At 43.1% G+C, this 27,176-nt stretch overlaps 1 protein-coding gene across 6 annotated transcripts in view; it reads left to right on the top strand.

Moving 5' to 3' along the window:
* Positions 1–27,176, top strand: part of GRM7 (glutamate metabotropic receptor 7) — a 263,150-nt gene that overhangs the window by 196,644 nt on the left and 39,330 nt on the right. For 5 of the 6 annotated variants that reach the window (XM_084530366.1, XM_084530365.1, XM_084530367.1 and 2 more), the window contains exon 8: positions 6,651–7,586. The exons of the other annotated variant lie outside the window; for it this stretch is intronic. In XM_084530366.1, coding sequence (XP_084386492.1) covers positions 6,651–7,586 — 936 coding nt within the window. The remainder of the gene's footprint in view (positions 1–6,650; positions 7,587–27,176) is intronic. 6 annotated transcript variants of the gene reach the window in all.

Raw genomic sequence — 27,176 nt, 5'->3', positions numbered from 1 at the left:
TGAGCATTTGATTTCTAGCTGTTCACTTAAATATCTGAGCTATTACTTTGACCCAATATCAGTCTATATTTTAGGTGCTTTGGTAGTTTGGATCGAGGGATTCTTGTAATCCTGCACAATGAATCCCTTTGGTCTTGATTTCTAGGACAGGCACAGAGCAAGTACAAAACTTCAAATACGCAGGGAAGGTCTGTTAGAGTCCTTGGGCACGTACTGAAACTCTGTGCACTGCTGCCTTGGCTTTCATCTCCCTCTGCCGTGGCTTCATTATACCAGCTGCAGAACTTCCTTCGTCCTACTTAGCACGTACTGCTGCATCCGTGTGCCACTTTGAGATCTTTGGGTGGAAAACAGTGCGGGAGTCAGGTGGACCATTTTATCTGTCTTTGTCAAGAGTCATGTGTAAGGTAGCCTTACCTAATTATTTATTGCATACCTCATGACTTTTAAGTTTCTTATTTTCATTCTAGCTGCAGCGTGGCTATATTTGAAATTAGATCCTTGTGAACGTGTCCAACCATCCTAACAAGCAGAAGAAAGCAAAAAGCTGTGATTGAAGGGAACTTTGCTGAGGCGCTTTCCGACAGAACTGTAAAATATTGAACAGCTTCTCTTACATGAGTATGTAACTGGGACACCTCGCTTTGAAATGAAATCCTGCATCTTTCCCTTCTCTGGTTTGTGCCGTGGTGTGTACAGCTGTTATGACCTGGGTCCAGCATGGTATGCTCAGGACGGCTGCACCCAGTGCGGTCGCTGCCCGCCTGCAGTCGCGGGGGCCATGCCGGTGCCACAGTCTGTGCTCTCCTCCATCAGGGTGCCAGGCCTCGTCTTTAGCTGTGCTTTGTTAAAGGCCGTGACACTGAAGGACAAGCTAGCTTATGCCAAAGGGCATAAAATGTGTAAAGTAGTCCAGGCGGCTATGTTTGTAACCTGCTTTCATTGTCCCAGTTAGGAGCCAGACAAGCTGTAAATTGCTCCTTTAATTAAGCAGCATTTTATCTCCTTATATATGGCCACAGGAACATCAGGAGTTGGCAAAAGTGCAGGTTGTGAGCCGTGGGACAACTGGGAGGTTTTTCAGGCTGAAATCTGTCGTTTGTGAGTTCTGCCAGTGAGACCTGCTCTGCGCAGTGCTGCTCCCCACATGGGAGCTGTTACTTTCTGCATCTAAAATATTAAAGTGAGCTTGGCCTATTTCGTGAAATATGGAAGAAGAGTGTTAGACTTGGTTATGTTTTGAAAATTTTGACAATGAAATATTCTGGAGGTGAAACTTCGGGTATAACACAACTGGCATCAACATGGAGCCCCCCCAAAACACCCCATCATTCCAAGCCCCGGGCTGGGGGCTGAGTACAGAAACTAATTGTAAGCCACTTCGGGATGAAAAATTCTCTTAGATTGCTTCTACTTTCGGAAGATAGATTTGCTTTAAGCTATCAACTTAAATAGATAAGCACTGTGTATTATAAATGTACATTTGGAAGAATATGTTCTTTTTTAATTTAAAAATGCAGGGACTGCAGGATGAATACTGAAGATGCATGGTCCTTCCCCTTCCATTACTGAGGAGACAACACAAGGCTGTAGTCAGATATAAAACCATTAAAATAATTAATTTTCAGTTTTATTGTGTGTCAACAGGAATGTATGATAATAAGCGTTATTGCAAAAATTGTAGATTAAGCATTTTTCTCTAAATCAGTGTTGTGCTAAAAATGTCCTTGGTTTAATGTAGAACAAATAGCCTTTGGTGCTCATTAAAGAAGTTATTACAAGTGCTCAGTGGAACTGGCATCTGCTGCTCTCAAAGCAGGTGAGGTCGGTGGAAAATGATGACAAATATTAAGCTAAACAGACAGTATGAGCAGAAAAGGAAAGAGGAAAATAAATCAGTCTATGTAGGTTAAGATCTGCTTATTATGAGACCACCAAAAAGGTGCTACGGATTAGAAACAAAAATGATGATTTTAGTTGGAACTTAAATCAGAAGTAGTTGAACATGTCACATAAAATGCAATGCAGGTGCTATGCAGATTTTTATGCTGCACCCAAATACCAGGTGCCCCTACTCCAGGTGGCAAGAGCTAGCACCAGAGCAGGGGGATTTAACACACGGGGTGATGCACGGAGTCACCAGGCCTTTTTGTCAGCCCTGGGCAGGAGTGGAGCTAACAAGAAAAGTTACAGTATGGGTTAAACACTGCATTTGCCATGCCTGGGCAAGTATTGGAGTAGGTTCATGTCTTTCTCTGGTAGTTTGGCTTATCACTGCAGTTATCTATTTAAGGGATTTTAGTTGATATTTTGCAGGAGGTTTTGTTGACTGTGTGTTATTGACATATTCTTAGCTTAAAACTGTTATCATGTTAAAGCCCGGGATTGAAAAACTAATTACAAGACATTAATAGCTAAGCCCTAAGAGCTAAGTCATGCAAATATTGCTATCTGGGAAGTTGAATATACAGAAACTGTTTGAACTGCTGACTTAGTGACTGGAGCCTGAAAGCAATCTGCGAGGCAGCAATAAATCGGGGTGCAGTGCTCCGCAACTGGTTTCTGGTATGGCTGGGAAATTAACGGCACGATTGGTACAAATGTCCTGTTGGGGAACAGGGCTTTTTCCTGAGTAGGTTAATTATCAGTAATGTAATTATTTTTGTACTGATTTTTATTTTAATCAAACATTGCATGAAACAATTTAGTTCAGAACAAATAGCTTATTACAGAAATGTTTGTGGTGGTGAGAAAAGAAGCGACGATGTTTAAATTACACGCAGATATCGAGTTACTTTATTCATTAAAATGAACAATTACGTTGGGCCTTATGAGACAGGCTAAGCATTTCTTGTTAATGTTATTCTGTAGCGAGCATGCCGAGAATTAATCTAGGGAACAGATCCCAGCCCACCAGCTCGAGGTGTGTGGACAGGGGTGCGCAGGAGGCTCAGCCCCACGTGCCTGCTGCCTGCTCTGGTTCTTGCTGCTGGGCTCCGGGGAGCTAGGGGGCAGCTGCTCCCACTGCAAGGGCCCAGAGCAATTTCCAGCCCTGTTTGTGGAAATTGGCATCTAGAAACGAACCCAGCAAATAAAGTAAGTAGGAGCGTGTGGCCTTCGGGAAGAAGGCTGGTGCTGGGGGCATGTCCAGCATCCCTGTGAGGATGCTGGACTATGAGGGGTGGCAGGGGAAAACGCAGCGTAATGCCATCATGTAGTGGGTCTCATGGATCCAAGTATCATGGAGTGGTGCCAAGTTCTTCTGAATGTCCTGCAATGAATGATATTTTTTCCGTTTATCAGATCACTTAATCAGTGGATGAGCTCTAATAGCATCAGTCTGCACATTATACTGCTGGAGATGGGCTACTTAACATGATGAGAAGTGGATAATGGGTGGAGATGTGATTTTTTCAAGAAATTAGACATACGTGTGTCTACAGCACCTAATGCAGTCTGGGTTTTGAGTCCTTCCCAGACTTGGCAGAATTGTAATGGAGGAGTTTGTTGTGTCCCACAGCACTGATTTGGTCAAGTGCTAAGTTCAAGGTGCAAAACTGTGGGATAGCTGTGAGCACAGCGTGTCCAGCTACATCCGTAAGTGGTGTTAGTCTGGGAAAAAGTAAATCCCCTAATCCTCTGTGTGCCATTTCTGTGTATTACTGAAATGGAAGTTTGTACATAAAAAAGCCACATTTGTATTCATTGCAAGAGTACTTTCTCATGATTTATTAAATTGTTTACTTACTGCTTTCTAAATGATAAAATTAGCATTTTCAGATAATTACTTTTTGGTTATGGGATAAGTGTTTATTTTACTTACTTATAAATCTTATATTTTTATAAGTACTTAGCACTCTCCTTGGAAAAATTGTAGTTCTTTGTTATAAACATAACTGACAATACCTCCAGTTTTTAGATGGGAAGTGGAAGAAAAATGGAGCAAGGACATTATCAGGTACCTTGCCCAAGCTGCTCAAAAGCTGAGTGTTTGCTTTCACATGAACAGCTTTAAAATATTGACTTTTATCTGAACCTAACAGCAGTGAATCTCATGGTTTGCTACAATCAGATTATATTGAATTAAATGACCTGCTATTTTGTTTTTGTAGAATGTCCTCTTACAGTTTTGTGGACAAATATCATCCGTACTATTTCAGCAGGATTCCGTGGTTCTGATACTGAAACTCTGAACTCAGCAAAATCTTGAAATAAGCAGTTTCCAACTCACAGTGACAAAAATATTGGGAAAATGCCATCAAATAGAAGCAGGCTTAGATTAAGTAAATGGAAGAAGTGGCTGAATATAACATTTTTTTTTTTTTTTTGCCACAATAGAAGTCTTTTCTAGATTCAGGTTTCAAAAGCTTATTTCAAGGAAAATGCAGAAAAAGGGCAACAGAAAAATGTGCATCAGGCACAATTATTAGCTCCTAAGGCAGCCAAATACACAGCTGAATATTTTATTGCTTTTGTTTGCATTTCTGAAGGCAGTTATAAAACCAAAAATTTATTTAAAAGAAAAAATATTTCAAAAATATTTTTTTGCTTTGTGGGGAAAGCATCTCCAGTTTGATTCAGATTCTCATCTCACAGCTCCAGGCCTCTGTGACAGGTGGCCTACCTACCAGGCAGTTTTCATTATTAATTTTTTAGCTAGAAGCAGCAGAACACCACGAGTCTTTCTGAGGCCAGCAATATAGAGTTATCACAGTGTGGTCCCAACAGACCAGAAAAAAGCCTTGCCATAATTTTGCCCGATCTTCTGTTTACCTGCTTACACCCAGTATCTGCGCAGAATAAAATGCCTTTCAGCTTTCCCCACTGTCTAGCAATGCCATGGGGTTACTTGTGAGAATATGGAAATTCAACCTTTTATAGGTAAAATGGCAGGGAGGTGAGGGGTTGGGGGTGAGGATAGTGCATCAATGCAGTTCTGTGAGATATTAGCAGAAAGTTGGTGAGAATCCTATAATCACTGCAGACTGTGTCAAAATCCATACATGTAGGATGTTTTACTCATTCCATATCAATGTACGCTGTAAAGATTGCATCAAGTATTTTCTCCATTTTTGTCAAGGGCTTGCTGGCCTTTCTGGTTGGACTGGGAATGAAGTTGGGCTTAAAAAAGGGTTTCTTGGCTCTGGTGCATGCTCACCCTGAGCTGCCCTCTACCAGTGCAGTTCAGGGAGTGCTGGGCTCTCCTCTAACACATCTGTAAGCTTCAATCCTTCAGCTCAGCACAGTGTGAGAGAAGAGTTTGTGGATCCTTTTTTCTCTCAGAATAAGTAGTGAATATTGAAGGTTAATGAAGTTTCTCAAGCAGTGGCAGACCTCTCGAATATCTTGTTATTGAGGGATTATTTTTATAACATTCACAGCAGAGCCTTTTGGTAGCATAGTATTTGAGCAGTCTGTGGCTTCAGTGTTTTTTCAAATATAAGAAATGGAGTTGATACAGGATCTATTTTGAATTAAATTAGGAAGGTGCATCTTAATCCTTCAATTTAAGGCATGCAAACCCCAGTCTTCCTGTGCACATTAATAATCACAGATGGCTGATTCGAGCGACTCATCTTAGAATTTCTTAGTTGTAGAAAGTAGTGGAGCTTGTAAACATTTAATAACCTAAATTATTAGCTGAAATGTTGGTTTTAGTTATACTTACTCACATCTATCCCAGCAGATCAGGTATTATACCTGTAAAAGCCATACATACGTGCACACATACAGCAGGTGGTGGAGTCACAGAAATTTTTCTGTGCAGGAGAATTGGGAATTTGGTGCCTGGTACTGACACTGGGACTGTCAGGACCTTCCCAGTGGTTATTTCAGGGAAGCTTCAATGCTAAACCTGCTTGGTTCTTAGAAACTGTTAAGTGGCTTTAGTCTGGGTTATTTTGAAATGATTTGTGACTCTAATTTTGTGCTGTACTTGGGAAACTTTGAGCATATACTTTAGAGTTCGGGATTCTTAAGACTACAGAACAAATGAGACTTTCCATTTACTTAATATAATCATCTATAATTTGTATTCCTGGGGCATGGATGGTATTTCAAAAGCTGAATGTGACTTTAAAATGAAATATTACCTAATTATTATATTTTTCATTGATGACATTTTTTTGTACTTGTATCACTTACATGGCTCTCATTGCAGATCTTACCACATTCCCACTGATTCTGAGCCCTGTATAAGACACATTTACACCTCATTTAAAACTTTAACCAGGTCCATAGTAGTGCCAAGAAAGGAGAACTCTTGTTGTGGTCTCGGTAAGAAGCCCCAAGCTCTGGATACACAAAAACCAGGTTCATAATGTAACTGCTGCCTTCCCATTAGCCATTTCAGTGTTCTTACTAACTTCCATGCAGAAAGAAGGTGGTTTACACTCTACCATTTTATCTGATGTTGTGTGCCATTCTACCAGAACTTACTACTAATAAAAATGAGCAATTATGGTTGTAAGTGTAGTCATGGATTAGAGTCCCCCACAAAGACGTTGGTGCGCACATCTCCTGGAAAAGCACAGTCTGTCTATCACAAATAAAGTTTTCCTGTTTGTTTGTAGGTTTCCCCTTGGTGCCCTCCTGCTGCCTGGCAGTCACATCTATGTAACCAGCCTCTTTCTATTTCAAATGTCTCATAGATCGATGAAATGCAGTGGGGTAAAGGAGTGCGCGAAATCCCATCCTCAGTCTGCAGCCTGCCTTGCAAGCCAGGAGAGAGGAAGAAGATGGTGAAGGGGATGCCGTGCTGCTGGCACTGCGAGCTCTGCGATGGCTACCAGTACCAGGCCGACGAGGTGACTTGCTTGCTCTGCTCATACAACGAGCGGCCCAATGAGAACCGCACGGGATGCCGCTCCATACCCATCGTCAAGCTGGAGTGGCACTCTCCCTGGGCCGTGATCCCCGTCTTCTTGGCCATGCTTGGGATTATTGCCACCATTTTCGTCATGGCAACCTTCATTAGATACAATGACACTCCCATCGTCCGGGCTTCAGGGAGGGAGCTCAGCTACGTCCTGTTGACAGGGATATTTCTGTGCTACATAATCACGTTTCTGATGATTGCCAAACCAAACGTCGCAGTGTGTTCCTTCCGGCGAATCTTCTTGGGCTTGGGGATGTGCATCAGCTATGCAGCCCTGTTAACTAAAACAAACCGCATCTACCGCATATTTGAACAGGGCAAAAAGTCAGTGACAGCACCCAGGCTTATAAGCCCCACATCGCAGCTTGCCATCACGTCGAGTTTAATATCTGTTCAGCTTCTAGGTGTCTTTATTTGGTTTGCAGTTGACCCACCCAACATCATCATAGATTATGATGAGCAGAAAACTATGAACCCTGATCAAGCCAGAGGAGTTCTCAAATGTGACATTACGGATCTACAAATCATTTGTTCCTTGGGTTATAGCATTCTTCTCATGGTTACATGTACTGTGTATGCCATCAAGACTCGGGGTGTCCCAGAGAATTTTAATGAAGCTAAACCCATTGGATTCACTATGTACACTACCTGTATAGTATGGCTTGCCTTCATTCCAATATTTTTTGGCACTGCCCAGTCAGCTGAAAAGGTAGGTGAAAATGAACAAATGTGCATCTGATATATCAGGATTCATTGGGGTTATAAATGATGTACTGATGCTCATCTTTACATAGATCTTAAAATGAGCTATCCAGTTAGCTCATTACAGAGACACCAGCAATATAAAGCACTATTTTCCTTCTCCAGTTAGCCGGTGGGCTATTCATTTGATAAACTGGCAAATGATCAATAGCAATCATATTAGCCATTAGTTTTATTGTTGCATCCCTTTCAATTGTATCTTTTCAGCAGGATAAGTGGGAATTAACTGTCACATCATTCTTAAAGAGGCATCTCTTAACTAAATCATTTTGAATATGAGATATAAGAAACAAAATGTCAAAAAAGGCTCAGTAGAGAGCAGCGCTTCTGGAGTTCAGTGCTGAGGGCAGTGTACAGTCATCTGATGAGTGCTCGGCTCCATAAATAGCAGCCTCAGGGCGTATTTACACCACAGGGTAAATAGTCTGTCCTGAGCTCCAGCTGCTGAGACTAGACTCAGGCTATCTATGGTGGTGACTTTCAAACTCGCTCAGGTAGACTTGCCCTATAGTTCGTGGTATGGACATAACCAGAGTCCCAGAGTGAATGTCAGGTTGCTTTTATCATCCATGAGGTCCATTAAGCCCCACTTAATATTATGTTTATACAACTTAAGAAAAAGCATCCAAACATCATAAATATTGTGTTACATAACATGACAAGAAAGTCACTCCCTTTTTCCCATTTTATTTATTAGTGGGCATGGTGTCCTTGGAGAAAGAAGGCAATAAACAACCAGAGGACAGTATGATTCATTCATGGTCTGCTCTGATTCTCCTCCTACTACTTCGGGGGTTCCTGAGGTAGCATTGCAGGAGGACAGCAGTGGCATTGCTCAGGCAGGGCCTTCCTTTCCATGGCCCTTCCAGAGAAAGACGTCTGCACCAGAGCCTTGTCCTCTGCAGCTCAAGAGGTTGGTTGTAGAGATCTGCAGTTGTTTTAGCCTGGTTTTACTGCTGGAAGACGGGAGGAAGCAGGGGGAAGCAGAGGTTATTGGGGGGTTTCATGTGCAAAGGGCTTTAAAGGGAGATGTTGCATCCCTAAAGGGAGGTAATTTCCACTGGAAAGGAGGTCTGCCAAGTCTCATTTCAAACACCTCTGCTCTCCCTGTCAAGGGGAAGATAAGAAACAGCCTAGGTGGCTTTAAACCCAGCTGGGTCCACGTGTACCTTTTGGTCTGACACAGAGAGCACAGAGCAGCTTTTGTGCCTCTTGCCCGAGGATGTGCTAGGCCTGCAGGTGACCAAGATGAAGCGTTCTGAGCTGTTGTCTGCAAAGATTCAAGCAGGTGATAGAAAGACCTGAATAATTTCAAAGACTGCTGCCACCATTGAAAATCACTTAGCAGTGAAATATTTGGTTTTCCACATAGTCACAGGGCTGAATTAACCTGCACTGCTTTGAAAGCAGAAGATTCTTGCACAAATTCATGTAGGACAGCAAAAGGGACAGTTATTAGCTGGATTTCACACCTTGTGTGGGAGATGATGGTAGGCACAGCAAGCAGTCCTTCGGGTCTGTGTGTGTTGAGCAGTCAGGGGGATGCATGTGGGGGTCCCCCAGCCTACTGGCATCTGCAGGCGGTGGCTGTAGCGCATCTTACCAGTGAGAGGTGCCAAATCTCAGTGCTGTGCCTTTGGCTGGGAATTATTCCCCATCCAGAAGGACCTTTGTGCCTACACAGGGAGCAGGTTACATGCTTCTTGCCTTTCTTTTCTATGTCTCCCTCTTTTTTTTTTCTTTCTTTTAAGTGGGGAGTGTAGGGAGGAGGCATTGTACTTTTTTTGTGATTGCTAGTGATTTCCTGTCAGATATTTTCTCTGGAAAATATTGTGTATAAGCTTAGCCACACAAGTCTTTTCTGAAATGGAAATTGCACCTGCTGAAAATCTCATGCAACGCAATCTTTTAAGCTGAGAAATGGTGCTATATATAACGCCGTGATTTTCATTGTATGGATTTACTTTATTTTATCAATAAATACAAGCATAATGTTGTTTGGTAGAAAGCATATTAAATATACCTCTCTTGTTCAGTGTAGAAAATAACCAAAAAAGAAAAAAAAAAAAGAAAAGACTGAAGCATGCTGCAAGTAGTTCATCAAAGGCAAATAATGCCAGCAGCAGAGCGGAGGGAAGTGGCGTGGGCTGGAGGCAGGCCAGGTACCGTCCTGTGCTCCAGGATGGAGGTGAAACCTTCAGGATGTATGGGAGGCTGTGTGTGGGAAAAGCAAAGTCCTGTCATCTTCCCAGCTTGCGTTTGTTCAGACAGTTCTTTTTTCTGCTCTTAAGGCCTTCAGAAAACACCAGGGCAGGTACAATTTGCAGGCTGTTGGGTCGCACAGCCTAGGGGTGCCCAGTGGGTGCAGTTTTGGAAGCCCTTCCTAAGCGGCGCTGCTGTGGCTGTGAGGCAATGGCCTCGTAGCAGCGCTTCCAACCTGCCCATCTCTTGCTGTCTGTATTCTGGGGGTTGTGTTTTGGGTTGGGTTGGTTTTGCTGTGCTTTCCTGTTGGTATATGTGCTAAAACACTGGTGTAGCCTTTGAGGATCATGATGCAGAAACCATGTCACGTCCATGCTCAGAAACATCCTTCCTTGAGATCTGGTAAAAACCACAGCACGTGGAGGCAGCTGGCCCCTGCAGACAACAAGAGTCCCTTCCATTGCACTCAGAGCAGCTCCTAATGACCAAACCCATCACCTCTGATGCCCAGGGAGTTCAGAGGCTGAGGACAGGGGACAACGGTCATCCATCCTTTTGCCTCTTGTGGCTGGCCTTCTTACCCCGTACCTCTCTGGAGAGGGTCTGTGCTGCTAAAATGCTGCTTTTGCACTCCTACCATAATTATTTTTGACAACAAAACTATTTTAAATTCTCAGTGGATGTCTGGGTATCTTATCAGAAACAAAGTGGCCTCAAAGAGCTGTTAAACCAATTACAGGAGTCATAGCTCCTCCACAGAGTCAATACAAAGTGGCACTTGAAAAGAGCACAGATTGCTCTGTAAGGTCAGGCAAAGCACAGCTGAATCAATAAGCCAAATTGAGTCAAAATTTTAGAGTACAGAAGTGAAAAGATGGGAAAGATGCGAGTGGTGTGGAGCAAGCCCTCTGTGGAGCTTCTCCCCCTGCCCCGCTGCACCAGCACTGACCCAGCCCCTGCAGCCAGCGGTTGGGTTCATCGTCTGTCACCCATCGCTTCTTCCTGATCTGCCCCCCTGCCCCTGAGATCCGCTGGGTCTCACGGGTACTTCATTTCCCTTTATTTCTTTGGATTATTTTCAGATTTTTCACAGATAGTGTCCTAAAAGAGCAACAGCGTGACAGAGCACGCAACACACTCTGATGCGTCCTGGAAACATCGATTCGCAGGTGGCAGCGATGGTTTGCTTTTTATTATTATTGCTCTCTCTTAATGTAAATATTTTTAAAACTTACATGGTAAGGATTACCAGAGGCAATACTTTCATGGCAAAAACAAAGAAAAATACAGTGAAGGAGAAAAGGCATCTGCAGTTAAATCAATGCGAAAGGCAGTGTTCTTAAAATACGGGTTTGTTTTTCTGTACATAAAAGTCAATTTATTGCTAAGAAAACAATACTTTTCAACACTTGTGCTTACCTTTTTGTTTTTGTAGTGTGACGTAGTTGGTGCTGTGGGGAGTTTAATAGAGCAGGAGGAATTGACTGAGGTTTGTGTTAAATAGCCTTGCTTAGGGTTTGGGGTTTTTTCTCACCACTTTGTTCTCCCTCTTTTCTCACAACATTCAGCTCAGATTGTGACCGTCTAGGAGATCACGAGCCATTTTCTTCTCCTGTGGTAATTCAGTATTGCCTTGTATATATACTGTTGCTTAAATTAAATTTCCTGAATCCCTAGGATGTAATACTGAAAAATTAGATCCCTTTCATGGCAAACCTAGATATCAATCTGCTTTATGTGTCAGACATGGCAGAATCCGCTCGGGTACTTAGCTGACCCAAAATACAGTGCTGTGTTTGGCATTTTACTCGGAACGACTGCATAACTTATTAATATGTAAAGCTATATGGTTTCCTGGGAGTGTGCTCCTCCTGTTGTGAGGGGGGAGTTCTCTTTGGAAACTTGCCAGATCTGGAGCTGTTAGATTAAAAGAAATCATTGTCTCCACAGGTTTGAAGTCCGTACCTGCGCTCTAACCACGTGCAGATGCAGTTGTATACGGTGAATATTCCCCCAAGATCTTATTTTCTCAAATTATGTCATTGAACTAATATGAGGGATATGTCATCATTATATTTTTGTCTCTCGGAGATTTTATTGCCTGGTAGCTGTGATTACTTTTATTTAGTAATTGCTAAGATTAAAATAATAAATTTCTGGATATGTCTACAACCCAGTAATAACTGTCAACATGCTCCAGGATATATGCTACAAATGGGATTTTTTCTTGGAGTATTTTGAAGACTTTTTTCAAGCAAAAAAAGTTATAATCATGAGTCTGAGTGAGTGATGATGGTTTCTCAGCCAGCATGGTCTTACAACTTGGGACTTTTATTCAGCCTGAAACAAAGAGAAATGGGAAAACATTGACCATACATTCTTCACTTTCCATCATCTTTTTGTAGCCGGATCACATTAACCTTTGGTGCTTTTTTTTTTTTTCCAGCTGTAATACAGCCACTTTGAAATCTGTAGTCTTTAATTCCATCAACTCTTCCACTCCCCCTCAGGTTTCTCTATTTTTTAATGTTCCTTTTATTCAAATCAATAAGCAGGGTAAGTCAGGTATATTTGGCAGCAGCATTTTTACTTATTGTGTTGAATGTTACATAAATACTATAATTTCAAGGCGCATGCAATGTGGATTCTTATTCAGATTAAATAATATCACATTAACACAGTAGCACTTCAGTACCCGTTCTATTTTTTGGTGAAACTAAGTTACCCTCCAATTCTCTGTAATACAAATACCGATTAGCCAGGTAGGACACACATTTATTTTCTCCCCTGGGAAGGTTTGAGATGACAGTTGCTATAGCAACTATACATATGTGGATTTTGGAGTTATGAGGATTTTAATGCATCTGCTGGAGTTTTATACTGTTGGGCGGTTGAGAAAATCAAGGTTTGAGGCTCTCGCAAAATGTGACTTTGAATCTCCCATATTTTGGGGCACACGGAAGGAGAATCAAGAGATGTAGCTTTCTTTTAAAGAATTGTAATTTAAAATCCTTTGAAATTAATGGCTTTAAATAATGCTAGAATTTACTCTTTATAATGGCCCTGCATTTCAAAACAGAACTGAAGGCTGGCTCTCGTAATAGTAGCTGCTTAAAACTTTCTAACCACAAACATTAATTTTTCTCACTGTTCTGCATTTGAGTTCACCTATCACTGTAGTGCTCTCAGCAGCTGTCAGGGATCTGCATGTTAAGTTACTGAAGTTCTTAATTTTACCCAACCTCAAGATTAAATCTGAGAAAACCAGGGACTGTCATGATCTGACACTTGGAGGTATCCGGAGCCAAGCCTGACCCCACCAGCAGCTTTACCTAAGTATTTTTATCAGGAATAAGACCACTATAGGAAAAATGTGATAAAAAGTTTGTGATTACCTGTAGATAACTACAGAATTTCAAAAGTTAAATTTTCTAGAACCATTTTCATGCAATTCATGATTTAACCCTGAAAAAAAAAAAAAAAAAAAAAAAAAATCTTGAAATAGTAAGTGCTGCAGGAATTTTGAGTTCTGGAGTCATTGATCTTCTGCAATCCATTTGTTTCTCTCTCACCATTGTTTTGGTGGGTTTCTTCCCCAAACCAGCACTTCTGGACTGGCTGCATGCAGCTGGCTCCTGGCTTTTAGCAGCTGCTATGAAGAACCCCTAAGGGAGAGTACAGCTCATGAAAAATAGAATGGGATTGTTGGGTTTGTTTCACGGTGTTACTAATGGCTTCAGCCTCATCAGGAATACCTGCCCACATCTCATGCTGCCTGTTAACTTGCTGTAAAAAAAGTAAATAAATGAAAAGATGACCCTAGCACTTCGGTACAGAGAAGTGCAGTCATTTGTCACTTCTCTTAGAAATTACAGGAAATGGCTTAGGGCTCACCAAGAGAAAGCTGAATTAAAACTTAGGTCGGTTCAGTTGTTGGACAGGTGTGAAAGGGACAGGAGATGGGCTCCATCTGTACAGAGTTGTCCTTGTGCTGTGGATGATGTGTGTGATCCCTCGGCAGAGGTGGGCTGAGCTCCAAGATCCCCTTGGGGCTACGTGAAGGAGTGCAGATTTACCTCTGGGTGGCGGTTGTATTTTTAAGAAAACATGAAGCTGTTTTGCTCTGTGGCTATGCAGGATATGCCTGAGGCAACACCTGTAGAAAAGACAAGCCACTTTGTAATTTTACCGGCTGCTCTCAAGCTTTAAGTGTGCCTTTCCTCTTGTCACAGGAGACTTGCATGTGAGAAGCAAAAAGCGTGGTTGGATTCTGCCTTTGTGTGGTTGCCTGTGCTGTGTCCCATCCCATAGGGTGGCTGCCCCGAGTGCCCCGCCAGGCTCCCTGAGGGGCAGCTGGGCCTCTGCAGACAGCAACACAAAAATCAGGGAGCCACCATGTGGGAGACAGAGCCTGGCCCCGAGACACCCCCGTGCCATGTCATTTACACTGGTGGAGCTGCATTTTTTTAAGCTGGATTTGTCAATGGGTATTGCAAAACCACTTTGACTTACTTGTGTCAAGCATTAAATATTTCCTGAAGTTTTGACACTCTCTGAAGTGAGGCTGCAAGGGTATGTTAATGCATGTTGCTATGAAATTTCTTGTAACTGCATGTCTATGTTGGTTAGAAAACAATGACTGGTGGGAAAGTCTCTCTTAAATATGTATATTTAAATGTGTTTTAAAAGCTTTAATTTTCACTTCTTTATGGAGCTTTATAATGATTCTGGATTTTTATCCACCACTAATTTGTATAATGCTCAGCCACGCAAAGATTTTAATGTTTCATAAAAGAATACAATAATAACAGTAATAACAGTTCCTTGCGCAGAGAAGAAACCTGCAGCATTGAGCAGATGGATTTATAAACAACAAGTTGGGAGCATTGTATCAGCCATTAAGCAGCAATTCCAACAGCACTCAGAAATACCATGCAGGGCAGGCAGTCGGGTCTAACTCTGTGTTCTCAAACTGTGCTCATCGCTGGGGCACACGGAGTGCCCTCCAGGTTGTATTAACCACGGGAATGGTGGCAGCATCAAGGGAGGGAGCTCGGAGAATTCACGCTGGGCAGATGCCTGGGGTTTGCCCGAGATGTGGGACTTGACACCTGTACTCTTCAGAGGCATCTTTAAGAACAGGGAGAATGAAGGAATTTTGTTGATAATATATCCAGAAGTGCACACGTACTCATGTTGCTGCCTCATGTTCCCAAGTGTGCACTCTCCCAGAGACATTCCTGCCTACACCTCCGACACCTGCCTTGGAGGTCTCCCACCCGAGCATCTGGCTGCGTTCAGCACTCTGAAGTTCAGCCAAGGCAATAAAAGGCTGCAGGATCGGTGAAACTGCAGGTCTGTTGCTGTGTTTTCAAGGCAGGTATTTAAAGCTAGGTTACAGAAAAAGTGCGTACTCTGAGTGAAATAAGAGATGATTAGAGCAATTAGATCCTTCTCAGAAGACCATAAATTAATGGCAATTATGATTCTTGAAACAACAGAAGCATAAGGTACATCTAACATTGATCTGTTTTATCACATTTGCTGCATTGTAATGCTCCTTTAATGTTAATATGTACTTTTGTAGTAAAATCTAATTGAAAACACTGAGCAGGCAGAGCCCAAGGCCACAATCATGTTTCACATAATTACCTAAGGAGGAGGGTGTACGTTTGCAATGAAGGGATGCCACCAACCGTTAGTCAGGTATAAGCGGTACACGCATTGTGCTCGTGCTTATACCGTAATAGCCTTACAGGAATATATAGGTGAATGCTAAAAGATAATTAACAATCAATTCATTTTGTGAAAATTTCAATTATTGAAACAGGTATCTTCATAATGGAGTAATAACACTGCATTTAAATTTGTGTGTGGCTGTCTCATAACAGAGATGTATTCATTTAAGCAGAAATTACTTGAATTAGCAGCCCTGCGGTGGTTCTGCAGTCACCGAGGGACTCTTTGAAGCCTGCAAGCATGCTGCTTTGATGTCTGGTGCAGAAAGCGAGGGATCTCTTCGCTGTGATGATCTGAGCCTCTTCATTCCCCTTGGTGGTGAGGATGGAGGAAAAATCTGATCTGGAAGACGGAAAATAAATGGAAGCCAGAAAGGACCGTGTGTTTTGGCAGGGAAGAAAATGTCCTGACCCGCAGCCTGGGCAGTCACCACTGCCCCGTTCTGCCACAGAGCAGCCACAGGGCTGCTGTGTCTGGTGGTCTCTTCAGACCGCTCGAGTCCAAATCCATAGGGATGGAAACTCCCTCCCTTGAAGGTCCAAGAGGACGGGTCACAGTGGGGTGTGCTGCTGCAGGTACTGTCTGGCAGGGGAGGTTCTGGGGCAAAGCCATAAACGAATCATTTTTCACAGGTGTTTGGGATAGCCATTCTTCCATACCACAGGTGTAGCTCGGAGCCGCCAAACTGCTTTGCCAGGTTATTGAAGAGTGGAGTCAAAACCAGCTCCTCCTCCTCTATTTTGCCTTTGTGGCACTGGTCAGGAGCCGTAAGCTCTTGTCAGTCGGCTCCCACGAAGCCTGGTGACGGTCCCCTCCCTGCAGGGGCTGCCCGTGCTGTGCCATGCTGCCACCACTGCTGCTCACCGGGCAGGCATTGCTCGAAGCTGGGCATGTGCAAGCACTGGATTTATTTCAAAAACTTCCCAGGGAAAAGCATAGGAAAAGGGTATCTCTGCTCTGTGACTTCTAGTGCATATATAACTGCCTCTGGCTAAAAAGCAGTGTAATTGTGAAAGGGAAAAGCACGTGGGTGTTTAATGCACAGCATTGACATGTACTTTTTTTTTTTTTTTTTAAAGAAAATGTAGAACTGCCAGGAGAGCTTTACATATGAAAAGCAATCTCTGCATATGCCCATATCTGTGTTACGCAACAGTTTCTATCCGCAGTGCAAACTGACAACACCTCAGCGAGGAGTAATTGCAGCTCCATTGAGTCCAGCCGAGCAATTACCTTGTTGATGAAACTTTTCTCTTTGCTTGCGTTTTGATATCTCTGCGATATCAAGCTTACTTCAACTGATAACATAATTCCTCCTGCAGAGCTGTTGCATCAACCATGCAACTGCTTTTTGGCGTTAGTGGGTTCTCCCAGCTCGCTGTGTGTCGGTGCTAGTGGCCATGCAGTCCTGCAAAACCCTTCCTTGTGAACAGCACGAGCAGTGCCAGCAGTGGCTGTGCCTCAAGGCAGCTGCATTTGTGAACGAGATGCACCTGCACAATTATAAAACAGCTCTTCAAAGTTGGTTTACAAGGAAGTAAGCATGAAATTATCCCTTTTGCTCCGGACAGGGGAGGAGAAGTTTACTTCAGTATGGTTACAAATACTTTCAGTTTGTGTTAACGTATCTAAATATTTATTTTGAATGTCCTGAGCACACGAGGCTTGAGAAAAGCACATAGCATGGATAGTGTGGCTTCCCTGAGGTGTATTCCTACAGCCCTAATTCTCTCCCCATATGCATTTTTGGGGAGCGTCCTGTTTCAGGGTATCAGGTGGGCTGTTCTTGGATTGTGTTGAAAGGTCATTTCCCTTCCTAAACTCTGTAGGATTTTTCCACACCAGCTGACCAGAGAATGATGTACTTTGCTAGGTCTGTGCTGCGTGTAGTGCGGTTTGAATTTTGCTGTAGAAAACCTCAGTTCCCATTAATGCTCCTTTGTTTGAACAAGAGTTAATCATCTTTTCAGAAAAATCCTGTAGATCATGTCTGACATTCTAAGCCAAATGCTAGGAACTAAAGTATCACTTTGTGAGGAGATCATAACCAGTTTCTGAACCCCACGGGTATTGTAGAAACATAATAATGTTATTTTCAGTAAGAAATAATGGCTGCTGATTCCAGGCTCATCCAGGAACAAAAAGAAAACCATGAAGGGCTTATTCAATGCAATGTAAGTTATGCAGATGTTTCTCAATTTTCTTGCCGAACTTGTATGCAGGAGTCAGGGTTTTGTTTGATCAAACCATTTCAGCAGAAAGAATGGGTCCTCAAGTACTTCTGTCATTGCATGTGGATGGGTTATGAAAGCAGTGTGTGCAAGGGTACTCAATCAAGGACCCTTGTCAGTCAGGCGCAGGAGTGTTGCTTAATGCCCTCACTTGGGCAACACATTCAGAGCTGTGCTTGTCTTCTGTTCATTTCGGAATAAAGAAAAACAAAACGGAAGCAGAAAGCCCACCGGCTAGGCCAGGTGTGCAGGGAGCCAGCCAAGGTGGGTTTGCCATGGATGTGCTCTGAGCACACCTGTGGGATGGGCAGCACAAGCATCCTGCGGGCAGCTAAATGCATCACCCTGCTCCGAACCAGCGGGGAAAGGAGAGCACACCCCTTTGGAGCTAGGAAGTCAGCTGGGATTTTACCCAAGACAGTAAGACTGAACTTACTTTTTGGCAAAATCAGTAAAAATTAGCTCAGCACTAAGTAACGGGGACTCTTGTGGGGACAGGTGAGGAGATTCCCCTCCACTGCTCAGCAAAACCTCTGCTGATCACGAAGGCTCTTGCAGTTTGTTCTGCACAGAACACAAAAATGTCAGATCTTCTGTGCATACCCGTGAGCTAAATATAGCTGGATTTGCAGGGAGGAAGCAAACAGCTATTCCTGAAAGTGAATTTTCAGTCTAGCAAGGCCACTTTAATGCAAGGCAAAAAATAGGTTTCACTATATGTAAGAAATGCTTGCAAAATATTGACCTGGAGGATTTATTTGTTGTTTTAAATGGTTTAAGCAGGCATGTAATAATAATAAAAGTAGAAATCATGGTACTTGGTCAAAGCAATTGCCTTGTATTTTGTCTTTGAGGCATAAACTTAGAAGGTTAAAAAGAAACAACAAGGAGTCCTTGTAGACTAAGCAGAAATTCTGTGTCCCAAGTGTACCCCGTCAAAAGGGATTTGGAGGATGTTTATAATCCTGCATTTTCAAACAATGGCTTTGTTGTTGTTGTTGTTAATGTGTTCACATTCATCACAGACAAAGCCAGCGAGGCCCCTTCCTGCCCCATGGTTGCTGCAGGCTTGTGCTGAGCCTGGACACGGGAGCATCGGGTGCTGGAAAGGAGCAGAGCCCCGGCTTGGCAGGTAGCTTCAGGAGCCTGAAGTGCTGTTTATAGAGAAAAAAGTGGCTGAGAACCAGCGTCAGAGGGTCGATGCCGTATGACAAATGAAAAGCCTCTCAAAGAGAAGGAGGTTAGCCTGCGACTGCCAAAAGAGAGATGCCCGCAAGCATATACAAGAGGAGCTGCTTCTGATGCATGGGCTAGGAGACAAATTGGAAGAGAAAAGGGAACCTAGGGGAAGAGAGCTGAGAAAAAGTATTTCTGCTGTTTTTTTTTCTGTGTTACAGAAGGGGTCTCGCTGGGGAAGCACCTCCCAAAGTAGGGCCGCAGTACGGAGCAGGGATGCAGCTCCCAGCGGCAGCTGGGGCACCCGGTCCTGTCCCCGGTGTGGAGCAGAAACGGGGAGCTCTCTCCCCTCTCCCCTCTGTGTGCTGGTGCTCTGACAGCGTTTCCACCTTAAACTGTCTTTGCCGCCACCGACGTGCTCATCTTTGTATCCTGCCAGCATCGATGAAGGATGATCTGTGTGTTTTCCTTCCCTAACTTGAACAGAAGAGGTAGGAATGGGGCAGTAAGCATCTGGAGATGTACCCAGTGAGCGCTGCTGCTGTAAAACACTATTTTTGAGACAAGGCCTCTCTTCTGGCAGAGGTTTCCCAGACAGATCTGTGTTGATAGCGTTGGCTGCAGCAGCATGGGAGACCCTTCTTGACCTCTTTAATTGTCAAGGTTTTATGAAGGATTTTTCAGTTTTAGCACTTTTCAGTTAATGATGTCAGGCACTTTACCATAAAATTATTCAGTCTGTGTTGGCGTTTGGCCTTTAAATGGCCGACGTGTCTGTGGTGGCAAAACCCAGGGTGGGGGAATAAGGTGAAACTCGTATTTACAAAGAAGATGTTACTCACTTGACCCTAACCATCCTTCTAATGCTGCTAATTGCCCATTAAATGTGATCCATTCAGACATCAGCTACGTTCTTCCGGAGTAGGAAACCCAAAGTTTCACCCTTCCGATGCCCCTGAGTCATGTAGTACCACTGGTAAAGTAATGTCCATTTTGTGTTTATAGCAACTAAAAAATAATGTATGTGTGGTAAATTTAATATCTCAAGTGTTTGCAGGGTCTTCATTGAATTATGCTTAGAGGGAAATTTAGTTTAAAAAAAAAAAATGTGAAGGGAATAGGAAGCCAAGAAACAAGATGAACAATATGCTATCATCTTCCTCTGATTGTCCGTGATTTATATTTTCAATATCAGAGCAACTTGTAATCTTTAATGGAGATAGTTAAATTAAATTTGAAGGCAAGATAGATTATTTTTTTTAGTAGTGGAGCAGATCCTGCTAACAAACTTAACTAGCAACAATAATTCAGCAATAAACTGAGAAGTAAAATGCGTATAATAGCTTAAAGCTAGGCTGTGTTAGGTGATGGTACCAGGAAAATCAATTAACACAGGCACGGTGGTCAGTGCTTAAAGCATGATCGCAGCTGGAGAGGGGTCAGGCAGTGAGTAAGGTTTGTTCTGGTGCCTTAACTGGGGCACTAGGCAAGACCAAGTGGAAAGATCAAGTGTCTTGACTCTCCAGAGCTTCAAAATCAGTGTGGTTTCAGCTTATTTTATGAACTGCAGAATGAATTTGTCTGTGGCAGAGGTAAGGATGAAGTGAGTCCCTCCAACACCCAGTCCATCACGGCAATCCTGTTTCTGGGTGCTGCTGGCTGCCTCCTGCTCTCAGGTTCGGGCCCTGGCCGCATGCTGGCCGTGCAGGCAGCAGGTGGCTCTGGCGTGGAGCCGAGCAAGAGCTCGTTCGGGAAAAAATGAACACATCTTCTGGACGTGCAACCTGGCAGCGCCTGCTGAGCACGGACGCTGAGTTGCAGACCTCAGGAAGGAGAAAGGTGGAGGACAGCCTGTATTCAAGTAAACTTCCCAGTAAGAGCCAGGCCAGCCTGATTTGATTGCAATCATACACACCGAAAAATTACTCCTTTGGAGGCTTTTTGTCCCTTGAGGCCACGGGCTTGCATCCGCTGACAGAAGGTATAGTTTGTCACAAATTCAGCCTTGTATTTACAAGCTTTCTTGTGGCTTCTCATGCAGAGATAAGGGAACTACTAGATACTCAACATTTGTTTCTTGATACGTAATAAGGGATAGCAGACAGTAAATAAATCTCAGTTAAGTATAAAGGCAGGTATGCCGTGCAGCCGTGAGTACAGCAATAAATAGATTATGTTTATCCAGTCAAAAATATATTTAATAAGTTACAGATACAGAGCAGGGTCTGTGGGTCATTAACTTTTGTCAGGCCATGGATTAGTTAAACATGGGAGCTGATTTGGTTCAAAACGCTTGTTTTTCTTACCCCTCAGTATTCTAGATTGCCTTCTGTGTAAGTACTTTGAATGAAACTGCTGATAAGGAGCTCTAAATAATTCATAGCAGTGTGTAATGTTACCTCTGAGGTATGACGCATCGGAGTTAATTTCAGAGTTAATTTGGAGCTGGTAACGAGGAGTTGTGAGCCATTGTTCAGCAATACAGGCTGCAGTATCACCTTGTTAGATAGTATTGGAAAATGGTTTGGCTGTTGCTGTAAATTGTCATTGCAGCATCGAATGAGACAGATTCAGCTCATTGCTATAATGATATTTTTTTAAAGAATGTAGTATTTGATAATTAAGAGAGGAAGCTCTTTCCTGATGCTCTGGATTAGAGAACACAGGCATGGATGTCTCCTAACTGTACGCCAGCGTGGAGGATTGTGGAATGACTGGAATTGAACAGGTCCTAAAATGATTGACCTCCTGTAATGAAATCTCATATAAACGGGCACCCAAATCGCCTTATGTGCTGGAATTACCCCTTCCTGGTTTCGCATACCTGTAAATGCCCATCTGCATGTCATGGAAGCTCAGGACTGCATAAACCACAAGGCAAGCTTCCCCCAGCATCTGAGTGAGGCTGGATCTAGCAGTTGCCATGGCAGCAGTTTGTTCTAATTGTGATCCATTAGTGGCAACAAGAATTGGATGGCTCAAGTCATTTAGCTAATTGAATGCAAACTTGGACAGCTCTGAAGGAATAATAGATAGAATTAACACCTACCAGTGCACACCTGTAAAATGTGAATAATTTGTCTCAAGAGATTACGAATCATTTCTGTTCCCTTGATGAGCATTTCCCAGCCTCGTGTTTCACCTTGGGCATGCTGCATGCCCTGGGAGGTGTTGTGGGTGCTGGGACAGCGGCTGGCAAGCCTTACTGTGTTACCAAAACCCCTAAAACCCATGCTGGAGTGGGAGCAAAACCGTCTCAACATCCCTGTGCAATTTCTGCCAGAGTCCTGCTGGCCAGGCTTACCCGACAGGATGGGCGCTTGCATCCTTGAGAAGAGCTGCAACAGTTCTCCTTGGGGACTGGGAATGGACCACTCCAAGAAGCCCGTTAGTTCCGTGCTGCCTTCTGTCTCGCCAAGAACAGCTCCTCAGCCTGCCTGCCATAGCAGCCTCACCCGTGCTGTTTCTCTTTGCCTGTAGCTGCTTTTCAGCAGTAAGACTCCATTCAAGTAATGATGTGTCCTCAAGTAAGTAAGAGAAAAGGAAAATCTAAACTTTTTAAATGTAGTTATTTTTCTTTCCTTTGCCATGATTTAAATTCCTAAAGAGAGCTGGTTTGGAAGGAAGGCTTCACTGCCAGAGCTAACCCTCTCCTGACTCCAGCCATTCCTTTATGCAGCTCTAAAGCACTCTTTGAATTTACATTTTATAAAGTAAAATAATTCTCATGCTCATAAATAAATGTGAACCCAGTAAAAGTAACTGATTGGTTAGAATTACAGAATGCTTTGTTCTTGAATGCAAGCATTAGATCCCAAACCAGAGCCTGACTTCATAGTCACTTGCACTCTGTATGCAGCCCTGTGATAATGTTAATGGGACACTCCCAGCAAGAGCAAGTTTGGTCCTAAGTCCCAAACGCAATATGTAAATAACCTGCTTTAAATAATAATTACATTATAATTTAAAAGGTCAGTGAAAAGCTGGCTTGCTTTGTGTATATGTACTTATCAGTGATTTTTAATAACTAGTGCTCTACTCTTTGAAGGTCTTTAAAGAAACATAAGGTGAGTAAGATTAGCCTCTATCTGCCCCAACCCTCTGCTGACACCCGTTTGCACTTTGAGTTCCCCTGAATGTCTCCAAGCAGAATTAGATCTTAATTTATATGCAATATATGGAATATATTCTCAGTATAGGCTTCAGTCAAACTTCTCTGACATTGAGAGTAAGATTCCCTCTGACTTTATTCAGCTTATGGCCACAGTGATGGAGGAAGCCCAAGATGACAATAGCTAGCATGGGGAAGGGCACTGCTGTTGGTACAGTTCAGTTCTTTGTGTTAGATGAGCAAGGTATTTATTCTGGGATTGGTTTGAGGTTTTGCCAGTTGCTCTGATGCAGAAGAATCCTTGGTGGATGAGAAATCAAATTCTCCAGAAAATGTTACCAGGCCTAATGAAGCAGTTGAGATAAATGTTCGGAGGTTAGGATGTTACTTTAATCTTACCTGCATGTAACTTCATGGTAATGTCTTGGAGAAGTCAGAGGGTATCACCATGCTGTATGTTCAGAAATATCTAGCTGTTGCTCAAAGTTAGGACTTCCAGCTCTGGAGGAGAGTAAGCCTTGCTCTTTTGGGAGGGCCGGAGGATTTTTGTTTGAAGGGTGATGGTTTGGGCTTGTGTTTTTTTTTGTAAGCTGGTGTGTTGGTGCATCAAGGAGGTTCAGTTGCTGAAGAGAGTGGATGCGAAGGGAATCTATTAACTGGACTGTCTCAGAAAAAGAGCAATTTTATTTCAGGGAGTGCCTTCCAACTGGGTGAAAGTGACGGGATATAAATAAAACATTCATACGGCTGGAATGGGGAAGACAAAATTGAAGGTGAAAGGACAGAAAAAAAAAATGAAGCCTGCTCTGTAAAATGAATCTTCTGTGCAGAGTCCTGCTTTTCATTAGGAGCATAGCATGGACTGAAATATCTTTCTTTTTTTAACTTGTTAAAACTGAATTGACAGCTCAGGAAGACCAAGCCTCCATGGACCAGGACTAGCATGGGTGCTGTGCGTGCACATTCTCCTTTCCAGCTCCATCCAAGCCCCAGCAAACTCAGAGAAAACACTTGCACGGGGAGAGCTCCTCTGCAGTCCTGGCAGTGCTTAGCCCCTCTTGTAAAGGGGCTTGGGGGCTTGGCTTTTTTTGTTTTGCTTTGAATTTGCAATATTAGCTTACTAGGCTACTGCATGTGATTATAAACCTATAAAAGTGCCTATATTCCTTTTGGTTTATAAATTTTATTTTGGAAGAACTGACTGAATGAAATGAGAGGGCTGTTTGCCTTCATAATGCAAGGCTGACTGATTTACCATCCAATAAAAGTAAAGAAAATTGCAAAACCCAAAATGGTTAACAGTTTATAGTAGTGGGGAAAAGCCATTAGGGCATTTGCGCCTCTCTTATTTCCAAGCTATGAATAATTTTGGCAGTATTTTCCAGCACTGCCAAGGCAGAGCAGCAGTGTGCTATCAGCTGCACTCGCAGACGCTGCATTGCCATGACAACCTTGTGCAAATGCGCGAGCTGCTGCCGCTTGTCAAGCCCAGCATCACTTGTGACCTGCAGCTCGATGAAAGAGCCTACCTGCATAATACACGCTGTGGTATTGCAACTGCCCATGCAGACACAGGCATGCTAAGTGTAAAGAAACAACCTGGGAACTCTAGGGAGTTTCAGGAGCTCCCTCTGCCTCCGGACTTCCCTCCTTGTCCTCGGAGGCTGGCTCTTCGCACTGCACTGAGGCACTCTGCACCTCGTCGTTCTCCTGCCGCTTACAGCAGGCCCCTTGTAGCAGCATTGCGTGCATAGGATGGAAGAGAAATGTTTGGTTCTTCTGGCATCTGTACCCTGATACGCTATTGCAATGAGGTCAGAGTACGTTTGCCTTGGTAGGTGTGTTCAGCCTAAACCCGTTAGCTCCATGGGACAGGGCACTGCTGTGGTCTTTTGACCAGAGGACCCATGGGGAGGTCACGCTGTGTGCCCTGACATGCAGACATGGAAGACCCCATTAATCACTTTTCTGACACCGTAAATTGTGTGTTCAGTTTGGCTGAAGAGGAGACTTGTAGACGTTTTGCTGAATTAATGCATACTTCTGTGCTGCTGGAAAGTTTGCACCTGCAAAAAGTTTGGCGTGTCCAGGTGAAAGTGCTCTTCAAAACTGCTTTATTATGCATGAATATTTATGAGGGCCATAATGTTTTGAGTTTCCTGGTCTACCTGCCCATTTCTATGTTTACACACATTAGCCTACCGTTCATGTTTATAGTCAGTACCTTTCACTGGATGTTCACTCCTCCATCTAATACAAATGGAATTGGCTTGAAATCATTTGACCTAAGTTTATTTCTATTCCAGGATATGTTAATAATTTAAGAAAAATCTGAAATAACTTTGCGTCATGTTCATTTCACAACTATTTGGTGCAGAAAAATTGTACCTGTGGTAAGGTTGTCTGGCCTCTGCCATTATGAGCAGTGTTGGTTCCCCAGGGTGTTCCTGGAAGTGCTCAGGTCTCACATGGCCATTTCTGCAGCTCTGGCTTGCTGGCATTTCTCTAATGGAGTGCTTTCTTACCTCTTCCACAAATATTCTCTTGAAAGCTGAAGATAGAAGTTGGTAATTTTGGTAATTACATGAATTAGATTACCCGAAAAGCATCAGTTCCTGATCACACCATCTCGAATACCCAATGTTGTGGCAAGGATGTGAATTTGCCTGGCTCTGGGCAGCAGTCTGTGCTTACTCCTGCGGTGGCTCCCTTGTGCAGGTTGCACACGTGCCCTGGGATATTGGTGTAGCTAAGATGATAGCTGGAGCTGCTCACCTCAGGTGCAGAGATACCATGCTGCAGGCAGAGTATCCTCACTTCATTTTGCTCAAAATTTCAAACCGAGTATTGGATGTTCTATGGTGGTTTTTTTTTTTTTTTTTTTGTTTTGTTTTGTTTTGTTTTGTTTTTTTTTTTTTCCTTTTGCATTGAATTATTCAGTAGTTGAAGTGAGTAAAATTAAAGATTTCTAGACTAGTGACGTTTGGAATATAAGAAGGATAGCAAAATCTATTTCATTTGAACTCTAATCTCTGGTCATGTATAAAATGAATAAAATGCAATAAGTGTGGAGAAATATGATTTATAACAGCAGCTGAAGTCTGGTGCTGAATACCCTAAAATGCCAAGATTGTATGTCAGTCAATTTAGTAGTGTAGCAGTGAAGGTGAAGAATGAAATGAAGTCTTTCTCCGATGATGTAATCTTCTGAAAAAATGACAGATAAGAATTATTTCTGGCTCCAAAAAGCTAAGTGCTGAGCCACTGAGAGAGGGAAAAGCCATTATTTTAATAATAGAAGTCAGGGATATCTATTACTTTTGTTGCACTCTGTGTTTGTCTCTTAGTGATGTGTAACTTATTTTATAGCTATTATAACAAACACAAATGGCAAGCAAGGGATATTAGGCAGCTTTGAGGACTGATAATGGGTGTCTGAGCTATTTGCATCTGTGCTTGAAACACACCCAAACTCAGCTGTGATTGACATTTGTTATCACCTGATGGACCTTCTCTGACCCAGCGAAACGACTTGGTGGGTCCTGGGACACTCCTCTTCTGGACAGACACCCACGCTGGACAATGGCACATCACAACTGAGATCATTGTAGGAAAACTTCACCCATTTTATAAATTCTTCCATTGGCTTATGGACTTGTAATTAGCGTAGAAGAAAAATAGGCGCATTCTGGAGCTTCCATGTTCTCCATACGTGTGTTAACAGGTAGGGGACCAAGAGAGCCTGTCCTTGCAACTGGACGTGGGTCACAGCCTTGCCACCACCTCCAGCAGCCCACCCACCACCCTCGGATCTGCTGCGGGACACGGCTTTCATTATCACGCTGTACAAAACACGAGAGAAGATGAATCCAAAAGGAGACAGCTCTTCATCCTATTTCAGCGGCGGAGATGCACAGAGGACCTTGCTTCAAACAGCACTATTCTTGCAAAAAGATTGTTTGGCTGGCACATCCTTCTGTGCCAGATTACCACTTCAAAGAGACAACAAAACTCAGAATCCTCGTAAAGTCAGAGGATGCCGTCAGTTCCAGGGAGGCACAAATTCAAAACCACTTTA

Source organism: Aythya ferina (assembly GCF_964211825.1).
Source record: "Aythya ferina genome assembly, chromosome: 10".
In the NCBI taxonomy this organism is placed as follows: Eukaryota; Metazoa; Chordata; class Aves; order Anseriformes; family Anatidae; genus Aythya; species Aythya ferina.
This window is presented reverse-complemented; position numbering and strand designations above follow the sequence as displayed.